Genomic DNA, 16,894 nt, shown 5'->3' with positions numbered 1-16,894 from the left:
TGTCTTTTTACAAAGAAATGAGTGTCAACGTGGACCTTTCCAAATATAGTTTAATTTGAACCCGAAGTCTCTTATGGATTCTAACTTTCCCCGGTAACTTTTTGATATGCAACCAGGTTAAACTTTCACGACTTGAAGTTGTTTCTGGAACAGACTGCATCATTGTTCATTCATAGAAATGAAGATATGCAGCCTGCAAAATTATTCCAAACATTCAAAGGCTGCAACCTCAATCTGTTCTCTGTTTATTTATCCCCAGGTTCCACCACCGCAGGGATTTTAAAAGTATTTTCAAGAAATGAAACGTTCTGATAGTTTGGATATTGAAAAGGCAATCTAAAAACAACTGTTAGTTAATGGATGCTTGTTAAGAGGTGGTTTTAGGTGTTGTTTCTCTTCGTTCTCCACAGCTGCCCCATCACCTAAGTGAGAAGACACGAAAATCACAGTTAGGTTTGTTTATTACTCAAGTAGAACACAATAAAGGGAGAAGCTGACTGAGGAAGCCCCAATTTCTGTCAGCTTCACCCCGACACTGAAGCAGCCCACGGAGCTCCGCTCCCCCGCCACCGCCGGCTCTGACGGGCGCCAAGATGGCGGCGGCGCCCCGCCACCCGCCTGACGGGCCGGCGGCCGCCCCTCCCCGCCCCGCGCATGGGCCGCTCGGCGCATCGATGGCTCCGGGAGCGGCTGCCCCGCCTGCGCGCGGCGGCGGCGGCGGCCATTTCGGAGCGAGGCGGTGAGGGGCAGGGGGCGACCGGTGCGTACCGCGCTAGGGGGCCGGGGCCGGGGCCGCCCTGTGGGGCTTGCGCGGCGCCCTCGCGGTGGAGGCGGCGGGGGGCGGCGGGGGGCGGGGCCGGCTGGTAACGGCTGGTAACGGCTGTAAGGGCTGCGGCCGGTAACGGCTGTGCGTGCGCTCTGTTGTAGGCGCGTTGCGGAGGATGGACATCAGGCCGAACCACACCATTTACATCAACAACATAAACGATAAGATCAAGAAAGAAGGTACCGCTGCTCGGGGAGCGCCGCGGTGGGAAGGCGCGTGGTAAAGGTCAGGCCGGGCTGCCAGGGGCTGCCTGCGGCGGTGGGGCTGAGCCCCCCGGACCCTGACGTGCTTCTGGTGGGCCTCGCCTGTCAGCATCGGCGCCACAACTAACCTGTTGCGCATCCACGCGTTGCAGACACTGCCTCACAGCTGCTCCAGCTTCCTGTGGAGGAATCTCAGCTCCTCAGTGTGCTTTAAAAAACAAATGAAAAATCTCATGCTTTTATCTAGCTCTGTATTCATTGTATAGAACCATCCGTTTCTTAATACTCGTGCTTAGCTCATAATCTCAAGTGACAAAGGTAATTTAATTGTAGTTGTTTGGATTGAGCGGCTGGATCATGCACTGCTCAAATGCTTCTTCTGGGTGCTGCAGAGAATGGTCTGGAAGTGGAAACAGCTTTGCTAATAAAGTGATGTGTCAAGATGGTTCTGTTGAATAAAGTAAACGTTAGGGATTTATTTGTAGCGTTTTAAGTGCCCTATGGCCTAGTAAGTGTCCATTATTAAATTGTTTGGTTAGAATTTTTAAATACAGTATTTCAAATTACCAATAAAGCCTGCAAATCCCATTTTTAAGTACATTTTTAAAGTTATTTAAAGATAAAAATTTTGATAAGAAAACAAAAAATGCTGATAAAGCAAGCTGCATTCTTGTATTTTACTATGAATCTGTTGCTTTTGGAAGGTATCATACTTCATAAGTTGCTTTAATTGGCTTCCTGTTGATTTTGATTTTTTTTTATGTAGATAGAGCTGTGGATGGTCAAGAGCAGCTAGAAAAAGTGATATTGGGCTGGCATTATCAGGTCTCAACAGCAATAACCAAGAGGCAGTGCTCTTATGTAGCTGAAATATTTCAAGTGTAAGACTTGTCAGTTAGAATAATCATGCAATACAGAGGATATATTTAGCTTAATTGGAGAAGATTAAAGTTTAGTTTGACGTGTCACGTGACTTTAAATAGTAAAAATAAATCCGTGGCAACTGCAAGTTACAGTGTGATCGTACAAAAATGTATTCATATATAGAATATGAAAAATATTTGATGCGCTTAAAAGAATTGATTAAACAGTTAGAAACTAAGAGTCCAAATTTATCTAGCCTTTGATTAGCTCTTTGCAGTATTCTTAAGTCATACCTCTTTACTGTTCCATGTGACAGTATTGATTCGCTAATTGGTCTTTGATGGCTGTAATATATCATACTCGAGTGTGTTTGTGTATATATATGTGTGTATATATATGTATACACAAGAATGTGCATTTGTACCCTCCTGTAATTTTTACTTTCTGAGGAAGTTAAAATGCATGGAGGTGCAGTTTCTTTGCTAGCTGAATGCTTGTGATGTGAAACCAAGCATTATATGCCAACTTGTAAAAGCCAGGCAAATCAACTTGCACTTGTGCAGCAGTTCTGGCTAAGCTCATATAACTTATTACAGTGAGATCAAGGTGGCAGAAATGACCCTAAAGGACAGCAAACTCTCTAGAAGCAGACATTTATATGTAACTGATTATATTTTTTTTAACATGTCAACAGAGCTGAAGAGGTCCTTGTATGCATTATTCTCACAGTTTGGTCATGTGGTTGACATTGTGGCTTTGAAGACTATGAAGATGAGAGGACAGGCTTTTGTTATATTTAAAGAACTTGGATCATCTACCAATGCTCTGAGACAACTACAAGGCTTTCCATTTTATGGGAAACCAATGGTAAGTTATTTTTTTTTTTTTTTATATAAAGAAAATGTATCGTGGTATGATGCAATGTTTGGGTATTTGCACCTTAAGAATTAGCTGTTGCATTTAATTATGCCATTATTCAGTGATGTCCTCTCTCGATTAACAGATATATTTATGCAAGCTTGAGGACAGACTGGAGAGACAGTAGTTAAAGTACAGTGAGGCTGAACTTAGCATTTAGATGTCTTAAATGATGGCTTTATGTTTTTCTATGGTAGGTTGAAGTTTTCAAGATCTGAAATGCTTCCAGCTTACACATCATGTCTTCTGTTGAACAGATAAAATTCCTGTAGTAATGTTCCTGAAGTTAGGTGCTTTCTGTTGATACAATAATTATTGCTTACTTTAGTTGTTCATAGTTAGACTATGATGCTTCCATTTTGAGGCAACGGGGTAGGGTGAAGATCTCTACAGTTTTACTTTCCAGAAATTGGCAGGTGTGGTCAGTAATATCTTTTTTTTGAAATTGTTGAATAGTTTTGCTTGTGCATACATCAAATTAGCAAGTCAAATGACCGAATTTCGGTACCGCTTCAATGATGCAAATGCACTACTGCTCAAGAAAAGCTGATTTAATAATGTACTTGATTACAGGCAGAATGGCACAACGGTTGACACGTTTTTGTTGTTGCCTGCTTGGATGACTACGCATCTCCTAATTCTGCAACTGTATTTGAGGCATGATACATTCAAATGGCCCACTTGACTTCAGTGATAGATGGATGTATTAATACTGGCTTTCAGGTCATGGCTTTGAGTGTTAAGGATTGCACAGACTGTTGTGTTGCTGAGCCGCAAGCTTGTTTCATTAACACTTTCAGATTATCTAACAAAATCCTTAACGAGGAATTGTGCAAGCTTAGTTCTGTCGTTTGCCGTTAAAGAGCTTTGTGCTCTGTAAAACTTAACAGGAAATAGCTTATGAAGCCTCAATTTATTTATTAGTTTTTTAGGCATACTTTCCTCTTTAAATACTGACTGCAGCACGCATACTACATCTAGCAACATACAAAAGCATAAAAAAATCTTTGGCTTGTGTAATTCTGTATTGAGGTAGTCTCCAGTAAGTGATAAGATTGTAAATGTGTGCACACGTGTGTGTACACATTTACATATATAATGTTACGCCAGCTGTAAATTTCTAACTGAATCCATTTACCTCCCTGAATTTGGGCGTTGGGATTCCCCTGTCGGAATGCCTTTGTTGTGGTGCTGACACAATTCATGCAATTCAGGTTGAATTAAGGCAAATACTTCTCTTTTTTGTCTTAGTTTTGCTGAACTCATTTTTTCTGCAGAGATCTGAGAAACTACTGTCGAGTCTTAATGCCTAACACCCCCCTTCCTGCCCCCAAATGTTTTAAACCACTCTTTTTTAAATAGCATCTGGTGGCAGTTTTGTTAACTGACGTTATATAGCTTTGTACAGCTGTTACCTTGATAGACATTAAAAAGGTGCTATTAGCTGATTAGAGTTCCGATTCCAATGAGTGAGGTAAAATTAGTAATTTCTTCTTATGCGTGGTCCATCTGAGTTCTTAAAAAAGTTCTTTAGGTGTGATCAGAATTAATTATGAGGATTACGTACTCTGTAAGCATACCTACAACTTACAACAGTATTTTTAATACGAGTTTCTACAAAAATACCCTGTCAGTAGTGCAAGTAGAACACAGTCAACAAAGTTGCTACAAGATTTTCAGTATAATAAACAACAAAATATATTTTTTTCTTTTAAAAAGCGTATTCAGTATGCAAAAACAGACTCTGATATCATCTCTAAAATGCGTGGTACTTTTGCTGATAAGGAAAAAAGGAAGGAAAAGAAGAAGGCCAAATCTCTGGAGCAGTCAGCAAATGCAGCAAATAAAAAGGTTATCCAGGTAGGCTGTTTTTGTTTTAAAAAATGAGAGGGGGGGGGCAAGCTATTTAGGTTTTTCTTCAGAAGGCTAATTATTGTCTTTTAGTATTTCCCAGTTCTTTGAATCGTCTGTTGATACCTACTGCTCTCTATCACTCACTAGAAGCCACAGGAGAGAGAGTGATTACATAGTCCTTACTGCTTTTTTATAATTTTTTTTTCTCATTCCTGTTCTCAGATGAAAAAGATATAGGGCAAAAGTACAGTAAACTGAAGTAGAAACTAACGTATTTTTTATTTTTAAAAACAACTAACGAGAGAGATGGCTTTAAGGTTAGCTTCAAATGCTCAACCAGCTTTTCCCTTCAATGTTTAAATGCTTATTTGCACTACAGACACTGTAGAATGGCAAATAGTTAAAAGGGAAAAAGATTACCCATTTACAATTAGATGGGAAGGAGTTGGCTTGGAATATATCTCCACTAAGGGTGGTCCTGGCATAAACTAATAATGTTTAGTCACGTATGTCCTCAAGTTTAGTAGAAAACACCGAGGCGCAGGGTTTGAATATTGTGTTACCTCACTAGTGTTCCTGCTAAGACACAATTAAGGAGAGATCAGAGCGATCATAGAAAACAACTCTTTCCAAGTAGAATATTCAGTTTTCTCACAATTTATTCAAAATCAATGGTTATATACAAATCTCTTAGGAAGAATTAAGTGCTTCTATTGATAATGGTAGTAGCTTTAAGGTATCCTTTTTAAACTGGTGTCCTCAGTGGAACATCTGTCTTCTTCCTAGTAAATGTATCCTGTGTAGGCCTTCATTTTCAGAACGACTTCTTGTCTTATAAAACTGAATTTTATGATGTGGAGAAGTAGTGATTCTGCTGACATCGCCATTAGTTAGATGGTTTTTTTTTTCATTGTCTGGTTTTGGGGTTCAGTGAAATGCATGTGTTTTTGTTTCCCTACAGCAGGTATTTCATAAACAACAAACGTTCCTTGGATTACGGTTTAATAAATCAAAACATAAAACAAAACGCACCAGCCTTAACATACTGCTTGAGTTGTATAGGAATGTGGTGATGTGTGTTTATATATTTCTAACCAAATATCTTTTAAAAACTATTTTGTACTTACTTGCTAGGGAGCAACACAAAATTCAGCCAGTGCCCCTGGGACTTCACCACAGAATCAGCAGGTAATGCTTGTTTTTGTGACCAAATCTGTTAAAGATTCTGAAGCTTAAAAACTAACGGGGTTTCTTATCAATATATTTTAGTAGAACACTATAGTAAAACCAATGTTTTGTGTGGTTTTTCAGTTGCTCAAAGAAACTCAGTAGTTAAGTTGTCTGTAGATGAACAGAGTGTTTGTTGTGGCCTCCAACTGCTCTACCAGTGAGGGAGCTGTGGAGGGCCCAGGTTCATCACCTCCCCCGCAGGTATCTTGGATGGTCTGAATAATCAAAAATGGCACTACGGGTAGTTGTAAGGCACCTGCTATGGTGGAGTACTGCAGCATCAACTGTTGAGCTATGAAGTTTAAATAAGATGTCTAAGAATATATATTAATGTGATTTTTTTGTGGAAACGAGAGACTCTCTAAATTTTTATCACTGTGAGATAGACAGTTTGAAAAAACAAACAGAGATTTGTCTGCATGTTGCGTGAAGGTATCCTAAAGCCCAACTAGCAGTATTCTGAGTAAAAACTGAGGATGTGTGAGTCTTAGTTCAAATGATAATGCAAATAGATTGCAGAGGAGCGGACAGCTGTGGATAATCTGCTGAGCATTGTTCTTCTGTTGTTGCAGGTGCCTGATAACCCACCGAACTATATCCTTTTCCTTAATAACCTGCCCGAGGAAACAAATGAGATGATGCTGTCCATGTTATTCAATCAGTAAGTTTTGAGTTCTCCTTTGAGTCCTTCAGTTATCTTTATGCTTTCTAAGTTGACAAGTTGATTTTTAGAAATAAGAGGTTTTGAAAGAATTTCAGTTTTCTGTGTTACTGCCAAGATTACAGATGTCAGGTCTGATGTCTTGGTGCAGAAAGCAGGTGCAATTTTCTTTTTTCTTTTGAGTTGCTTTTGATTGTGTAAGTTATCTACTATCAGTCTGCACTGGATTTGAGTTAGTGACCAATATGAAAGACTTTACAATATCAGCAACAGTTTCAAAACTAACTTTAGTTGCTTCTGCATGTGTGCAAGACTGATTGAATTACTTCCACAGAACGATCCTTAGGTGAGGCATAGTTCTGAGGACTGGACATACAAAAATTCTTCAGTTGAATCTTTTATTAGTAGTAATTGTTATACTAGTAGATGTATATGGTAAGGCCTAAGGCTACTGAAGAGAGATAAATTATCAAACCAGGAAATAATATCTGACTCTTTCAATTTCTTTTAAAGGTTTCCTGGATTTAAAGAAGTACGTTTAGTGCCTGGGCGCCATGACATTGCATTTGTGGAGTTTGAAAATGAATGTCAAGCAGGAGCTGCTCGAGACGCTCTCCAAGGATTCAAAATCACTCCGTCTCATGCCATGAAAATCACTTATGCTAAGAAATAACCAGACACTCTTTAAAGGACTTCTTCGGATTGATTTTTTGATCATGATGATACTTTGATCAGCTAGCATGTTTGCTGTTCTCTACAGAAAAGATAAGACTGTTGTGTAAAATGGCCACAGCTGTTGGGCCAGTTGCAGGACTTCCGTGGATCTGTTGAATAGTAAACTTTTGTGCTAAAATACCGTTTTTTATAAAATAAATACAGTTCATGCTGTTTTCACACTGTTTTTCCTTGAATTTGTCTTTCCTTGAATCTGTTAGGCTTGCAGGGCCAATTATATTGGCTTAACTACTTTTAAGGTGGCGTTCGTTTTTCAAAAGTGAATGTTGGAAAAATAGCCATCTCTTCAGAGCAAAAAGCATGAGCAGGAATACTAAATGTCAGCATATTCAGAATGCAACACTCAGTTCTCAGTACCATTATCTTAAGTCTTAAGGCAAGGCATTAAGGCATTATCTTTGTCTTAAGACAAAATTACTCTCACTGAAAAGCAACAGATCATTGGAGTCCTTTTTTTTTTTTTTTTCCAGGTACTGGTAGACATTGATTAGAATTTGATAGCATTGTTCAACTTCTTTGGTTTTGTCTCTGCAGCGATGGCTGGTAATAGAAGCAAGTGTACAGAGGGCCCATAAAAGCTTATTTTCCAATCCTCCATTATTTACCAGCAGTTTTAATAAATGGTTTAGGAAGAGCTTTCTTACTCTTTACAAAGACATTGCTGATGTGTCTGACAGTCTGACAGATGGGTTTTTCAAAATGCATGTCCTAATGTGTGTGGTTTGCTGAGGTCTTTTCCATTTGTTTAAAACAGTTAAGGGGTTTGTTGGACATGAAATACACTACATGCAGAGAATTAATCAGATGCAGTATTGGGAGTTATAGCTATTATAAATATTTACATGGAAAAAAAATTGCTTCAAGAGCTGGAGTGCTTTGTTGAGGTGAAGGAGGACCTAGAAAGATATTTTAGGCTAAGAGAATAATGAAATTTACTTAAAGTATTATCATATTTCTGGTGGAACAGTGAGTTTTGCATGGTGATGTCTAGAAGCATTTCTATCAGACCTTTGGAGATCCGTGTTTGAGAGGAAAAGGTAATGTGTTTGTGCTCGTCATGTTGCACCATTCCTCAATTCTTAAATTCTTTCTCTGCGAGGCCTCTAAATACCCCCTAACTACCCTTTCAAAAATGTAATGGGACAGAATTAGCACGATTTCCTTCACAAGTGGTTCAGGAAAGTGTTAGAGTACCTGATGTTAAGACCAGAAACTACAAGGAAGAATGTTCAAATTAGCATATCAGCTACATTGCAAGCATTGAGGCTTTTTTTGTTTCCAGAGTAAGTGGGTCAACTGGAAAAGGAGGGAGTATGCTGGTGGCTGTAGCTTTTCCTCTGTTACCATGGCTTGATGCGGTCCCTACCTGTGTTGTGTGGGCTTAGTTTTAGCTGCAGAATACTGTTTTTCTGTTATTCTGAGAAGATTGAGATTTGACTTAAGACTGTTCTGTGGACAAAGTGCTGTGTTTTTTTTGCACGAGATCTGCAAAACAAATTGATCTTTTTTTCAGATGACAGTGAAGGATGATACCTCTTCCAGCGGTCCTGATTAATGTCATATTTCTGTATATGCATTTTTCATTTTTTAGTGAATTCACAAATTTAGAGCACTTGCAAGGGAAACTTTTTTGTGTACCTGTAAAGAGTAAAAGGGATTATGTTCTGTCATTAACCTTGGGTTTTTTCCTCTTCGATTGCAATTTTGTAGGTATTAATGATGCTGTTCTTGCCTTCCACTACTTCATTTATGTGAGACTCCATTGGATACTGCCACACACTACCTTGATTCACTTAGAAGGGTTTGTGTGGAGCTGTCTGCAAATAAAAAAAAAAAAAAAAGTATGGGAGGTTGGAGGAAGGAGTAATGGGCTGGCAGGTTAGAGGACAATGTTGTTAAGTCAGCTGTAATATAAGGGTGATGTTAGAAATAGCAAGATGTTCATTCTTTAAAAGATAATGGGTTTATTCGATGACAGTTGTCTGAAAGACGGTACAGCTGGTAGCTCTTTAGGCCTTCTTGTGAATCACAGAGCACTGATGGACTGGAGTACCATTTGGGGAATTCACACACTTGCTTTTGGTCACTTCTAAGGACCGATCCAAACTAGCTTTTTGTAGCATGACAGCTGTGATGCGAGCAGCTTACAGTCTAGTAACTCAGTTTTTTCTTTGTGTGTGCGCGTCTGTTTTAATTATAATACTCCTTTCTTTCTCCTTACATATATGTTATGATGGAATTTTGGTAAGTTAGATCAATTCTGGATGTCCTCTAAGACATAACAAGCACCTTTTAAGTCAGCTTGTGGGCACGGTATTAGTGTCTTGCATCTGCAATCTCAACTGAGATCAGCTGTTTAAATAGAAGTGAGATGGCCACTATCCTGGCACAACCTGCGTAGTTTGCTCTTTTTCTGCATCTTCCCATGGAAAATAAATCTTGCCTATACAAGTATGCAATGCTTGAATTTTAGACCACCAATTTAAATGGCTGACTTGCTAAGCCTAATTACTGGGTTATATTTGCACCTACGTTTTAGGGTCCTCATAGGGCCTGTCTGTAGGCTGTAACAAGGAAATTTCTGTTGTGGTGAGTTTATGGTCCAGGGAAGACGGTTTGTCAGTGAGTGTTCATGAGAATAAAGGACTCAAGAATTTGAAAGGATGTGATTTCCTTTCCTGCTTATCGCAGTCTGACTTAATTTTTCATTCTCAGACAATTTTTGCTTGAGGTAAGATTAAGCTTATGAATGACTACAGGAAGGCTTAAGAATGTTTAAGTAATACAGTTGCTCATTGAAATGCTAACCCAGAATGGGTTTGGGAAGGGATTCTGTTTTGTAAGTGGAACCTGAGGCTTTCCTCCTGCCTGCAGCTCCTCCTGTAGCAGTGGAATGTCCCCTTGATCCCTTCCCATTGGCCAGGGATGTTTGTCCAGATGTTTCGTTCTTCCATAAAAGATATGGATTGCTTGACCCAGTCCACATTTGGGAGGTGCTGCAGCAAAGAAAAAAATGACACAACGTGTTTATTTGGTTATCTTACTTCTGTGTCTCAGATTAATGTATCCCCTTGTAACTGGAATTTTTATGGATAAACTTGCCAGCAAGAAGCTGTGTGCTGATGACGACTGTGTCTGTAAGTAATCCTGCTTTAATTGAAATTAGAAGAGAATATATTCTGAAAAGCAACTGTGGAGCTTGGATGGAGTTGGACAGAAAACTGCTCTGCTTGTTTAGCTCATTTCTAAATTGGTTTGTCAATTTAAAGCAACGTGGGAGGATTGATAGAGAACATCACATCCCATTTTACTGCAAAAAAAATCTCGTGAGGGACCTTTTTCACTTGATGGAAAGGTAAGTGTTAAGAGGAGGACTGTGATTCCCATTCTGATGAAACACACATTCTTAAGCTGTTACTTTGCTTACTGGAGATGGAAAGATAAGCAGGACAAATTCTTGGCAGACAATTTCAGAGTAACCTACTTGCGTCTGTAGAAGTAGTTTTACATGTGTGCATCCACAGGCATCATATATTTATATTTCTCTTTGTAAAAGTATGTCCTTAAATTCATCCAGCTCATTCTTGATCTTTTTTTTTTTCTAGACACCATTTCCCTTGTCAGAGCAGAAGAGGATTATAATGCTCCAGACTGCAGATTCATTAATATTAAAAAAGGGCAGTTGATTTATGTTTACTCAAAACTAGTGAAGGAAAAAGAATCTGGAGAATTCTGGGCTGGAAGTGTAAGATGAGATTCTTGTGTCTATGAGCAAACCAGAAGTAGATTAATGTGTACTTTTGTCAATAAATGGATGCTAATGTTGAGCTAGTGTGGGTTTTGAAGTAACAACTTAGTTTTCAAAGTGGGTGTTCAAACTTAAGAAATTGATTGAGGAGTCTTGAGGGCTCTTTTTTTTGATAATGTAATATCTTCAATAACTATACAGTAATTAGGCATTGAACCTTAATGGAGTGTCTCAACAGTTCCTTTCTGTGGGTGCTTGCTGAAACTGTTGAGGAGAAAAACTTCTATCACAGCTGCTCATACAACTCTTAAATTTAAGGGAAGAAAAGATAAATATCAGCTGTATTTGTATATTATATATAAAAAAAAAATACAGATAACTTATAGGTGATATTACTTTACTCCAAAAATGCATGCTTACATTGGAAGTTAATTGTTCATTTCATGTGCTGGTTAATTGGAGAACTAAGATATCCAAAACCAGAGTAAAAAGCACTGTTAGTAACTGCTTCTGACTAAATTATGAACTAGCTTAAACCAGATGAGGACGGTTGTAAGGTACCTAATTATGCATCTCCTTGCTTGAAGGTTTATGGAGAACAGTATGAAGACCATATGGGGACAGTTGGTTATTTCCCTAGCAGTTTAGTCTCAGAACAACATGTCTATCAAGAAGCAAATAAGACAGTTCCTACAACGGTAAGGAATTTGCAAAAGCCCAGCTGGCTGCATAATTATACTTGGCTGTGTAATGCTAATTTGCTGTAAAAACAAATCATAATTGTGGCAGTTGATTGTAGCGCGTCACAGATGCTTAGGGATGCGATCTTTGGGCCTTTATACAGGCAAATAGCCTCAATAAAATCCTAACATAAGCTCTGATATTGTAGACATCACAAATGCTGCGTTGAGGCCTTGATCCTATTAGAGTTCCTATTGATTTGAATGGTACTGCTTCAAGGCCACATCAGCCTGTCACCCAAGCTTCTTGCAATGTGTTGCAAATGTTCTTCTTTTTTGGAATCTGGACATTGTGCTGCATATTTTACTAACGTGTACAAGCCCACTTTCTATTAATTGTGCACATTGATTGCCATTTTTGTAGAAAACTTTAATTTTACCTTCCTGAACATCTCCCACTTCAGTGAGAGGAGGTCCCTGGTAACCAACCGTATGTGAAAACTCGCTTTTCCATTCTTCATTCAGAAAGATGTATTTTTTAGTTCTTGTTTTTATAGTAGCAGTGTCACTTGGGTTAAAATGTTGGATGCAACTTAAAGAATTAAAACTTTGTGTTCAGAGTATGGTATGTGTATGAGAAGAGTATGCTTGCTGTCTGATAGCAGAAGTTATTAGTACATGTAACAAAAAGTTGAATTGCAAAGCCATTGGAAACGTGTTTAAGTAGGCTGCTCTTCTGAAAGAATGGTTCTCCCTGACTGTGTACAGTAGTATGTCATATAGCAGACAATTCTCAATTTTACTGAAGATCTGAAACACATTCCACAGCAGAGTGGAAGAGGAGGGTCCTTTCTCAAAGGCTGCTGTGGTCTGACTTATAAGTAACATTACTGGTAACCTACATATGTGCTTAAAACAAATTGAATGGTAAGTTTCCAATAACTACCTTCATTAATATTGAATACTTAGTTACATTCTATTTTGAAGTGTACAGCAAAATACAATGATTAGTGCGTCAGTCTTGAAATCGTGTATGGAGTCTTTAATCCTAGCTGTGGATTATTAGGTGGGTTTCATTAACACAGGAAATAAGTGAAATGAAGAACTTAGTTTCACGTTAATAGTTGCTAGGATTTGCATTATTAATGTCAGACAACTTTTATATGAGCAAATGCAAATCTTGAAATAAGTGATTGCTTTTCTTGACACTATATTAGAATATTCTGAATTTGGCCCAGAAGCATTGTAGCAATTAGTCACAGAACATGAAAGAATGACTAAAATATGTTTCTAAGCTCTTTACTCAACAATATGACAGCCAGTCTGCTGAATGGCAAGCTGAATTGGAAGCAGAGGCAGGTTAAAGTGATGTCTTAGCTTGCAGGCTGGCTGAGGGTCCAGAATGGGACATTGCCAGGCTGCAATGCAGAACTTTAATTGGCAAGTAGAAGTTCTGCATCCAACCCTCCTGCAGAACTAAGGACACTGAGCTTCACAGTCATTTCATCCTTATTTCATATTCTTGCTGTGCAGGAATTTTGTGACAAAAACTTGTAGCAGTTCTTTTCCTTCTTCCTCTGTTCTCAGTTGTATGTTGCAAACATGACCTTAAAGGGTCTGACTGCAAAATTACATTTAAAACTTCCTACAGCACACCTTGACCGATCTGTATGGGCAACACTACTTGCTCCAGAAGTATCCTTTAAAAGTTACTGTTTTATACAAGAGCTAGTGTTGCACAGCTCTTATATGCCTGTAATGCCACCAGCCTGCCATTTGCAAGTCACTAGCCAGTCTTGTGCTTGCAGCTCTGTAACCCTTCAGTTACAGAGCTATTGGCAATAATTCAACGTTAAGCTGTTGGCAATATTTTCCCTTGCTTTCCTGGTCTTGGACCTGTGAAGCTCAGGGCTGTTGCTACCATGGGTTCTCTCAGGAAATGGTTTCCAGTGGTATGAGAACCACCTTCTCCAGCCACTATTTTCCTACTCCTTTACTGTATTGTTTCATTTACACTGGGGCACCTGATGATGGCCAAAGCTTAATGATCAATCAGCATGCACCTGCCTGGTAACAGCACTGAGTAAGCCAGGAGATTGAAGGGGGACCTGCTGCAGTGGAGAGGAGCACAAAAGATGACATTAGCACGGGGGTCCTTATGTATCTGTCTTTTTCCCCAAAACAGTAACTTGTCACAGCTAGAGTCAATGTATGCCATCAGCTACAGACCCTCCTAATAAATCCTTGGGCTTGTGAACTTCCATCATCATCCTTTTTGCAATGTTAGGTAATCCATGCCTATTGGTGGCTGTTTCAAGTGACAAGTCTTGGAAGATGTTTTTCTCAGTGCTGCTACTTCTGAATTGCACTGAATACAACAGACTCAATACAATAGACTGTGTACTACAAAGTGGTGTTGGATTGCCTGCCTTCCCTCAATCACTTAAAATTGGCCATTTGCTAGCTAAGATGAAAGTACTTTTATTACCAGTAAGCATCTGCTCTGAAACAGCTCCCTGTCTTCTGCTTCCAGGGGACAGGTACATGTGATAGGTTGATCTAATGTATATGTTGCTCAGTTTCAGCACCATGAGGTGATAATTCTCTACAGTAGAATCAAGATGAGATTTACATGGCTATGTAAAATGCTAGCAGAAAGCTAGATGAAAGCAATATGCTGTGAAAACGTATCGCTTGCTGGAAGTTTTCAAGCAAAAAAAAAAAAAGGCATTTATTTTCTTAGTTGGATTTCTCTGGAGGAAGTGTAACAGCCTTAGTCTGTTTAGGGTGTCCTTTTCATGTATGATTAGGAATAGTTAAGGATAAGGGGTTACCTACAACTCTTAATAAATCCAAGTATGGATGTGGGAATACAAAACAAAAAGATAAAGGAACCGTTTGAAATAAGAAAGAACATGGTATTGCCTAATTCACTTTAAAGATTTATGGCAGGAACAAATCATCCCAACTACATAAAAGGAGTTGAAAGAAAAAAAAAGACTTTTTTCTCCAGAATTCTGTGAAGTTAATTTATAGAGAACATACTTTAAGTATATTACAGTGCATTCAGTGTTTGCATCTACTTATCTACCTTTGGGGGATGATAAAAGAATGTTAATCCTTCCATAATATCAAAAGATCTTTCCTTTTAACTCTTTTTCAGGACATTGATTTCTTCTGCGAATCTGCGAATAGTGCTGAAGATGGCTAGGTTATCTCTAGGGTGCTACAAGAAAAGCTGACAAAGAAACATGGACCCCCTCACTGAACATGCATATTTTTTAATAGATGTTTATAAGATAAGTAGTGTTTCAAATGCAAAAGTTGATTTAAAGGGAGTTATTTGGGGTAGGAGGAATGGTCTCATACAGGTCTTATTCTTTAGATCTTTTTTACCTGCATATTCTTTGCTTGTTAATAAACCTAATAGCCTTTGAATTATTGTATGTCTGAATGGCATAAATATGCTATATATAAAATGGGATGTGCTATCTTGACCTGCATTTTCCTGACATAACCTTATACTATGTATTAAATAAACATTAAAAATATGTTCTCTTGTTGAGCCATCTGTTCATCTTTTTTGTTGCAAGCACTATCCTCGGCTGGAGAAACTGATAGTAACTAAAGGTGGGCTTTACTGTGTCTAGAACAGTATGTTACCAGTCCAGGGTGTTAATAGAGAGCCTGCTCAAGCTGGAACGATGGCTCTGGGCTGCAGGACAGTCTGGGACTGCCCAGGGCCTCCTGCAACCTGAAGAGAGCACAGTGCCCTGAATGCCTCACGTTTCTTCTCGCCACACTAAGCAGTGAGGTAGAAAACCTTGCTGCCTCCCTAAATATTAAACACACAAGCAGTGTTCTTACTGTGAGAACAGGAGGAGGCATCCTGCTGCTCCCTGTCTGTCTCTCCCAGTCTTATTGCCAGGGCCAGGCTGGCTGTCACGGACAGCCTCGCTGCTGGAACCGGGTGAAGTCAGAGCAAATCGTGGTTTAATTTTTACAAACAAGCATGTTAATGGTGCTACAGAAGAGGGGTACGCCCTGTGTGAAGCGCCGCAGTGTAAATCCGACTGGGTGCCCCTTCTTGCTGTATAACCTCCGGGCTTCCCTCAGGGCCGCCGCTGCCACCACAGAACGTTCCAGAAGGGTAACGGCAGTTGGCGCCCAGCGGCGCGGCAGCCAGAGCCCGCCGCTCTCGCCGCCATTTCGCCTCACGCCGGGCGCCTGAGGGGAGGGAGGGGGGCACCGCCTGGGGGTAACGCCCAACATGGCGTCGGGCCCGCGCCCTGCCCCGCCTGCTACAAGGCGGTGGTGACAGGAGCCCTGGGCTCTGTGTTCTGACCCGGGGGACAAGGCGGCCGTGTGAGGAGCCGCTGCGGCTGAGTGCCCCCCAGAGGGGCAAGAGCTTGTGTCACTTGTAAGCGTTAAACACAGCCTGGGTTGAGAGTAGTGTTGGTATTTAGCCCCTATGCACTCGGTTCAACCTCAAAAAAGTGAGTTTTTAGGTGAAATTTCATGACTGTGGGGAGGTTGAGTGAAGAAATATTTTAGGATTAGCAGTATTTGTATTTCTCAAAGACCTCTAGAAGCATTGTCTGCAAGCTGAGGCACATAGTTACTTTCTAAACCAACAAATCTGTATGTAATTAATTTTTGAGTTGGGTCATTCCTACTCAGCATAGATTTCCAAACAAGGTGTTTGTATGCATTTGTTTTAGATAGGCCTAATGCATCTTACCCTGGGCGTATGTTAGAAGCCACGAGTACATGAGGAGTACACAGAGCAGCAGATGTTTGCAAACAACAAGCAAAACATCAAATTGCACATGAACAAAAATGCTGAGGTGATGTTTAGCAATTGTTATTGGAAAATACATGTTTTTTCCTCAAGTCATCTCAGATGGTCCCTTAGAGTTGTTAACATACCCAGTTCTGCATGGATGTATAAGAGACTGCTGTTGAAAGCTTTATATACGTTTCTCCACAAAGGCACTATCCCTTCTTCTTCATTTACAGTGCAGGAGCTCCAGGCCAGAACTGGACTCTGTGTGGTACAAGATGAGACCAGTGTTTATAACCCTAGACATTGCACATAATCCTTAACCCATGTCCTTGTACACAAAAGCTTGCAGACATAACTGTTTTCAGCTCCTGATGACTCCACAACCAGCT

The 16,894-nt window shown here is 39.8% G+C and overlaps 2 protein-coding genes across 3 annotated transcripts in view; both read left to right on the top strand.

The window, feature by feature from the left end:
- Window positions 1–609: 609 nt before the first annotated feature.
- SNRPB2 (small nuclear ribonucleoprotein polypeptide B2) lies at window positions 610–7,457 on the top strand. 2 transcript variants are annotated; one of them, XM_048061004.2, is made up of 7 exons: window positions 610–760; window positions 928–1,005; window positions 2,588–2,760; window positions 4,531–4,671; window positions 5,800–5,853; window positions 6,468–6,556; window positions 7,070–7,457. In XM_048061004.2, the coding sequence occupies exons 1-7, from the start codon at window positions 655–657 to the stop codon at window positions 7,227–7,229; spliced, it is 801 nt and encodes a 266-aa protein (XP_047916961.2). In that variant the 5' UTR covers window positions 610–654; the 3' UTR covers window positions 7,230–7,457. The 2 variants fall into 2 exon arrangements, with proteins under 2 accessions (XP_047916961.2, XP_047916962.1); XM_048061005.2 differs by having other exon boundaries at window positions 689–739.
- A 1,679-nt stretch (window positions 7,458–9,136) lies between these two features.
- The window catches only part of OTOR (otoraplin), a 132,406-nt gene continuing 124,648 nt past the window's right edge, over window positions 9,137–16,894 (top strand). Inside the window, exons 1-4 of the mRNA XM_066993411.1 lie at window positions 9,137–10,428; window positions 10,897–11,036; window positions 11,627–11,737; window positions 14,883–16,215. Of these exons, the coding sequence (XP_066849512.1) occupies window positions 10,305–10,428; window positions 10,897–11,036; window positions 11,627–11,737; window positions 14,883–14,930 (423 nt within the window). The 5' untranslated portion in view covers window positions 9,137–10,304 and the 3' untranslated portion in view covers window positions 14,931–16,215. The remainder of the gene's footprint in view (window positions 10,429–10,896; window positions 11,037–11,626; window positions 11,738–14,882; window positions 16,216–16,894) is intronic.

This window comes from Anser cygnoides, chromosome 3, assembly GCF_040182565.1.
Source record: "Anser cygnoides isolate HZ-2024a breed goose chromosome 3, Taihu_goose_T2T_genome, whole genome shotgun sequence".
Classification (NCBI taxonomy): Eukaryota; Metazoa; Chordata; class Aves; order Anseriformes; family Anatidae; genus Anser; species Anser cygnoides.
The sequence above is the reverse complement of the archived record's forward strand: the minus strand, read 5'-3'. Positions and strand labels throughout refer to the sequence as shown.

Bases quoted from the DNA above. Each gene is read 5' to 3' on its own strand.
- SNRPB2 (XM_048061004.2), top strand. From the start codon at position 655: ATGGGCCGCTCGGCGCATCGATGGCTCCGGGAGCGGCTGCCCCGCCTG. The intron at 4,672-5,799 runs GTAGGCTGTTTT...CTTACTTGCTAG, and splicing joins CAAATAAAAAGGTTATCCAG to GGAGCAACACAAAATTCAGC. The intron at 5,854-6,467 runs GTAATGCTTGTT...CTGTTGTTGCAG, and splicing joins CTTCACCACAGAATCAGCAG to GTGCCTGATAACCCACCGAA.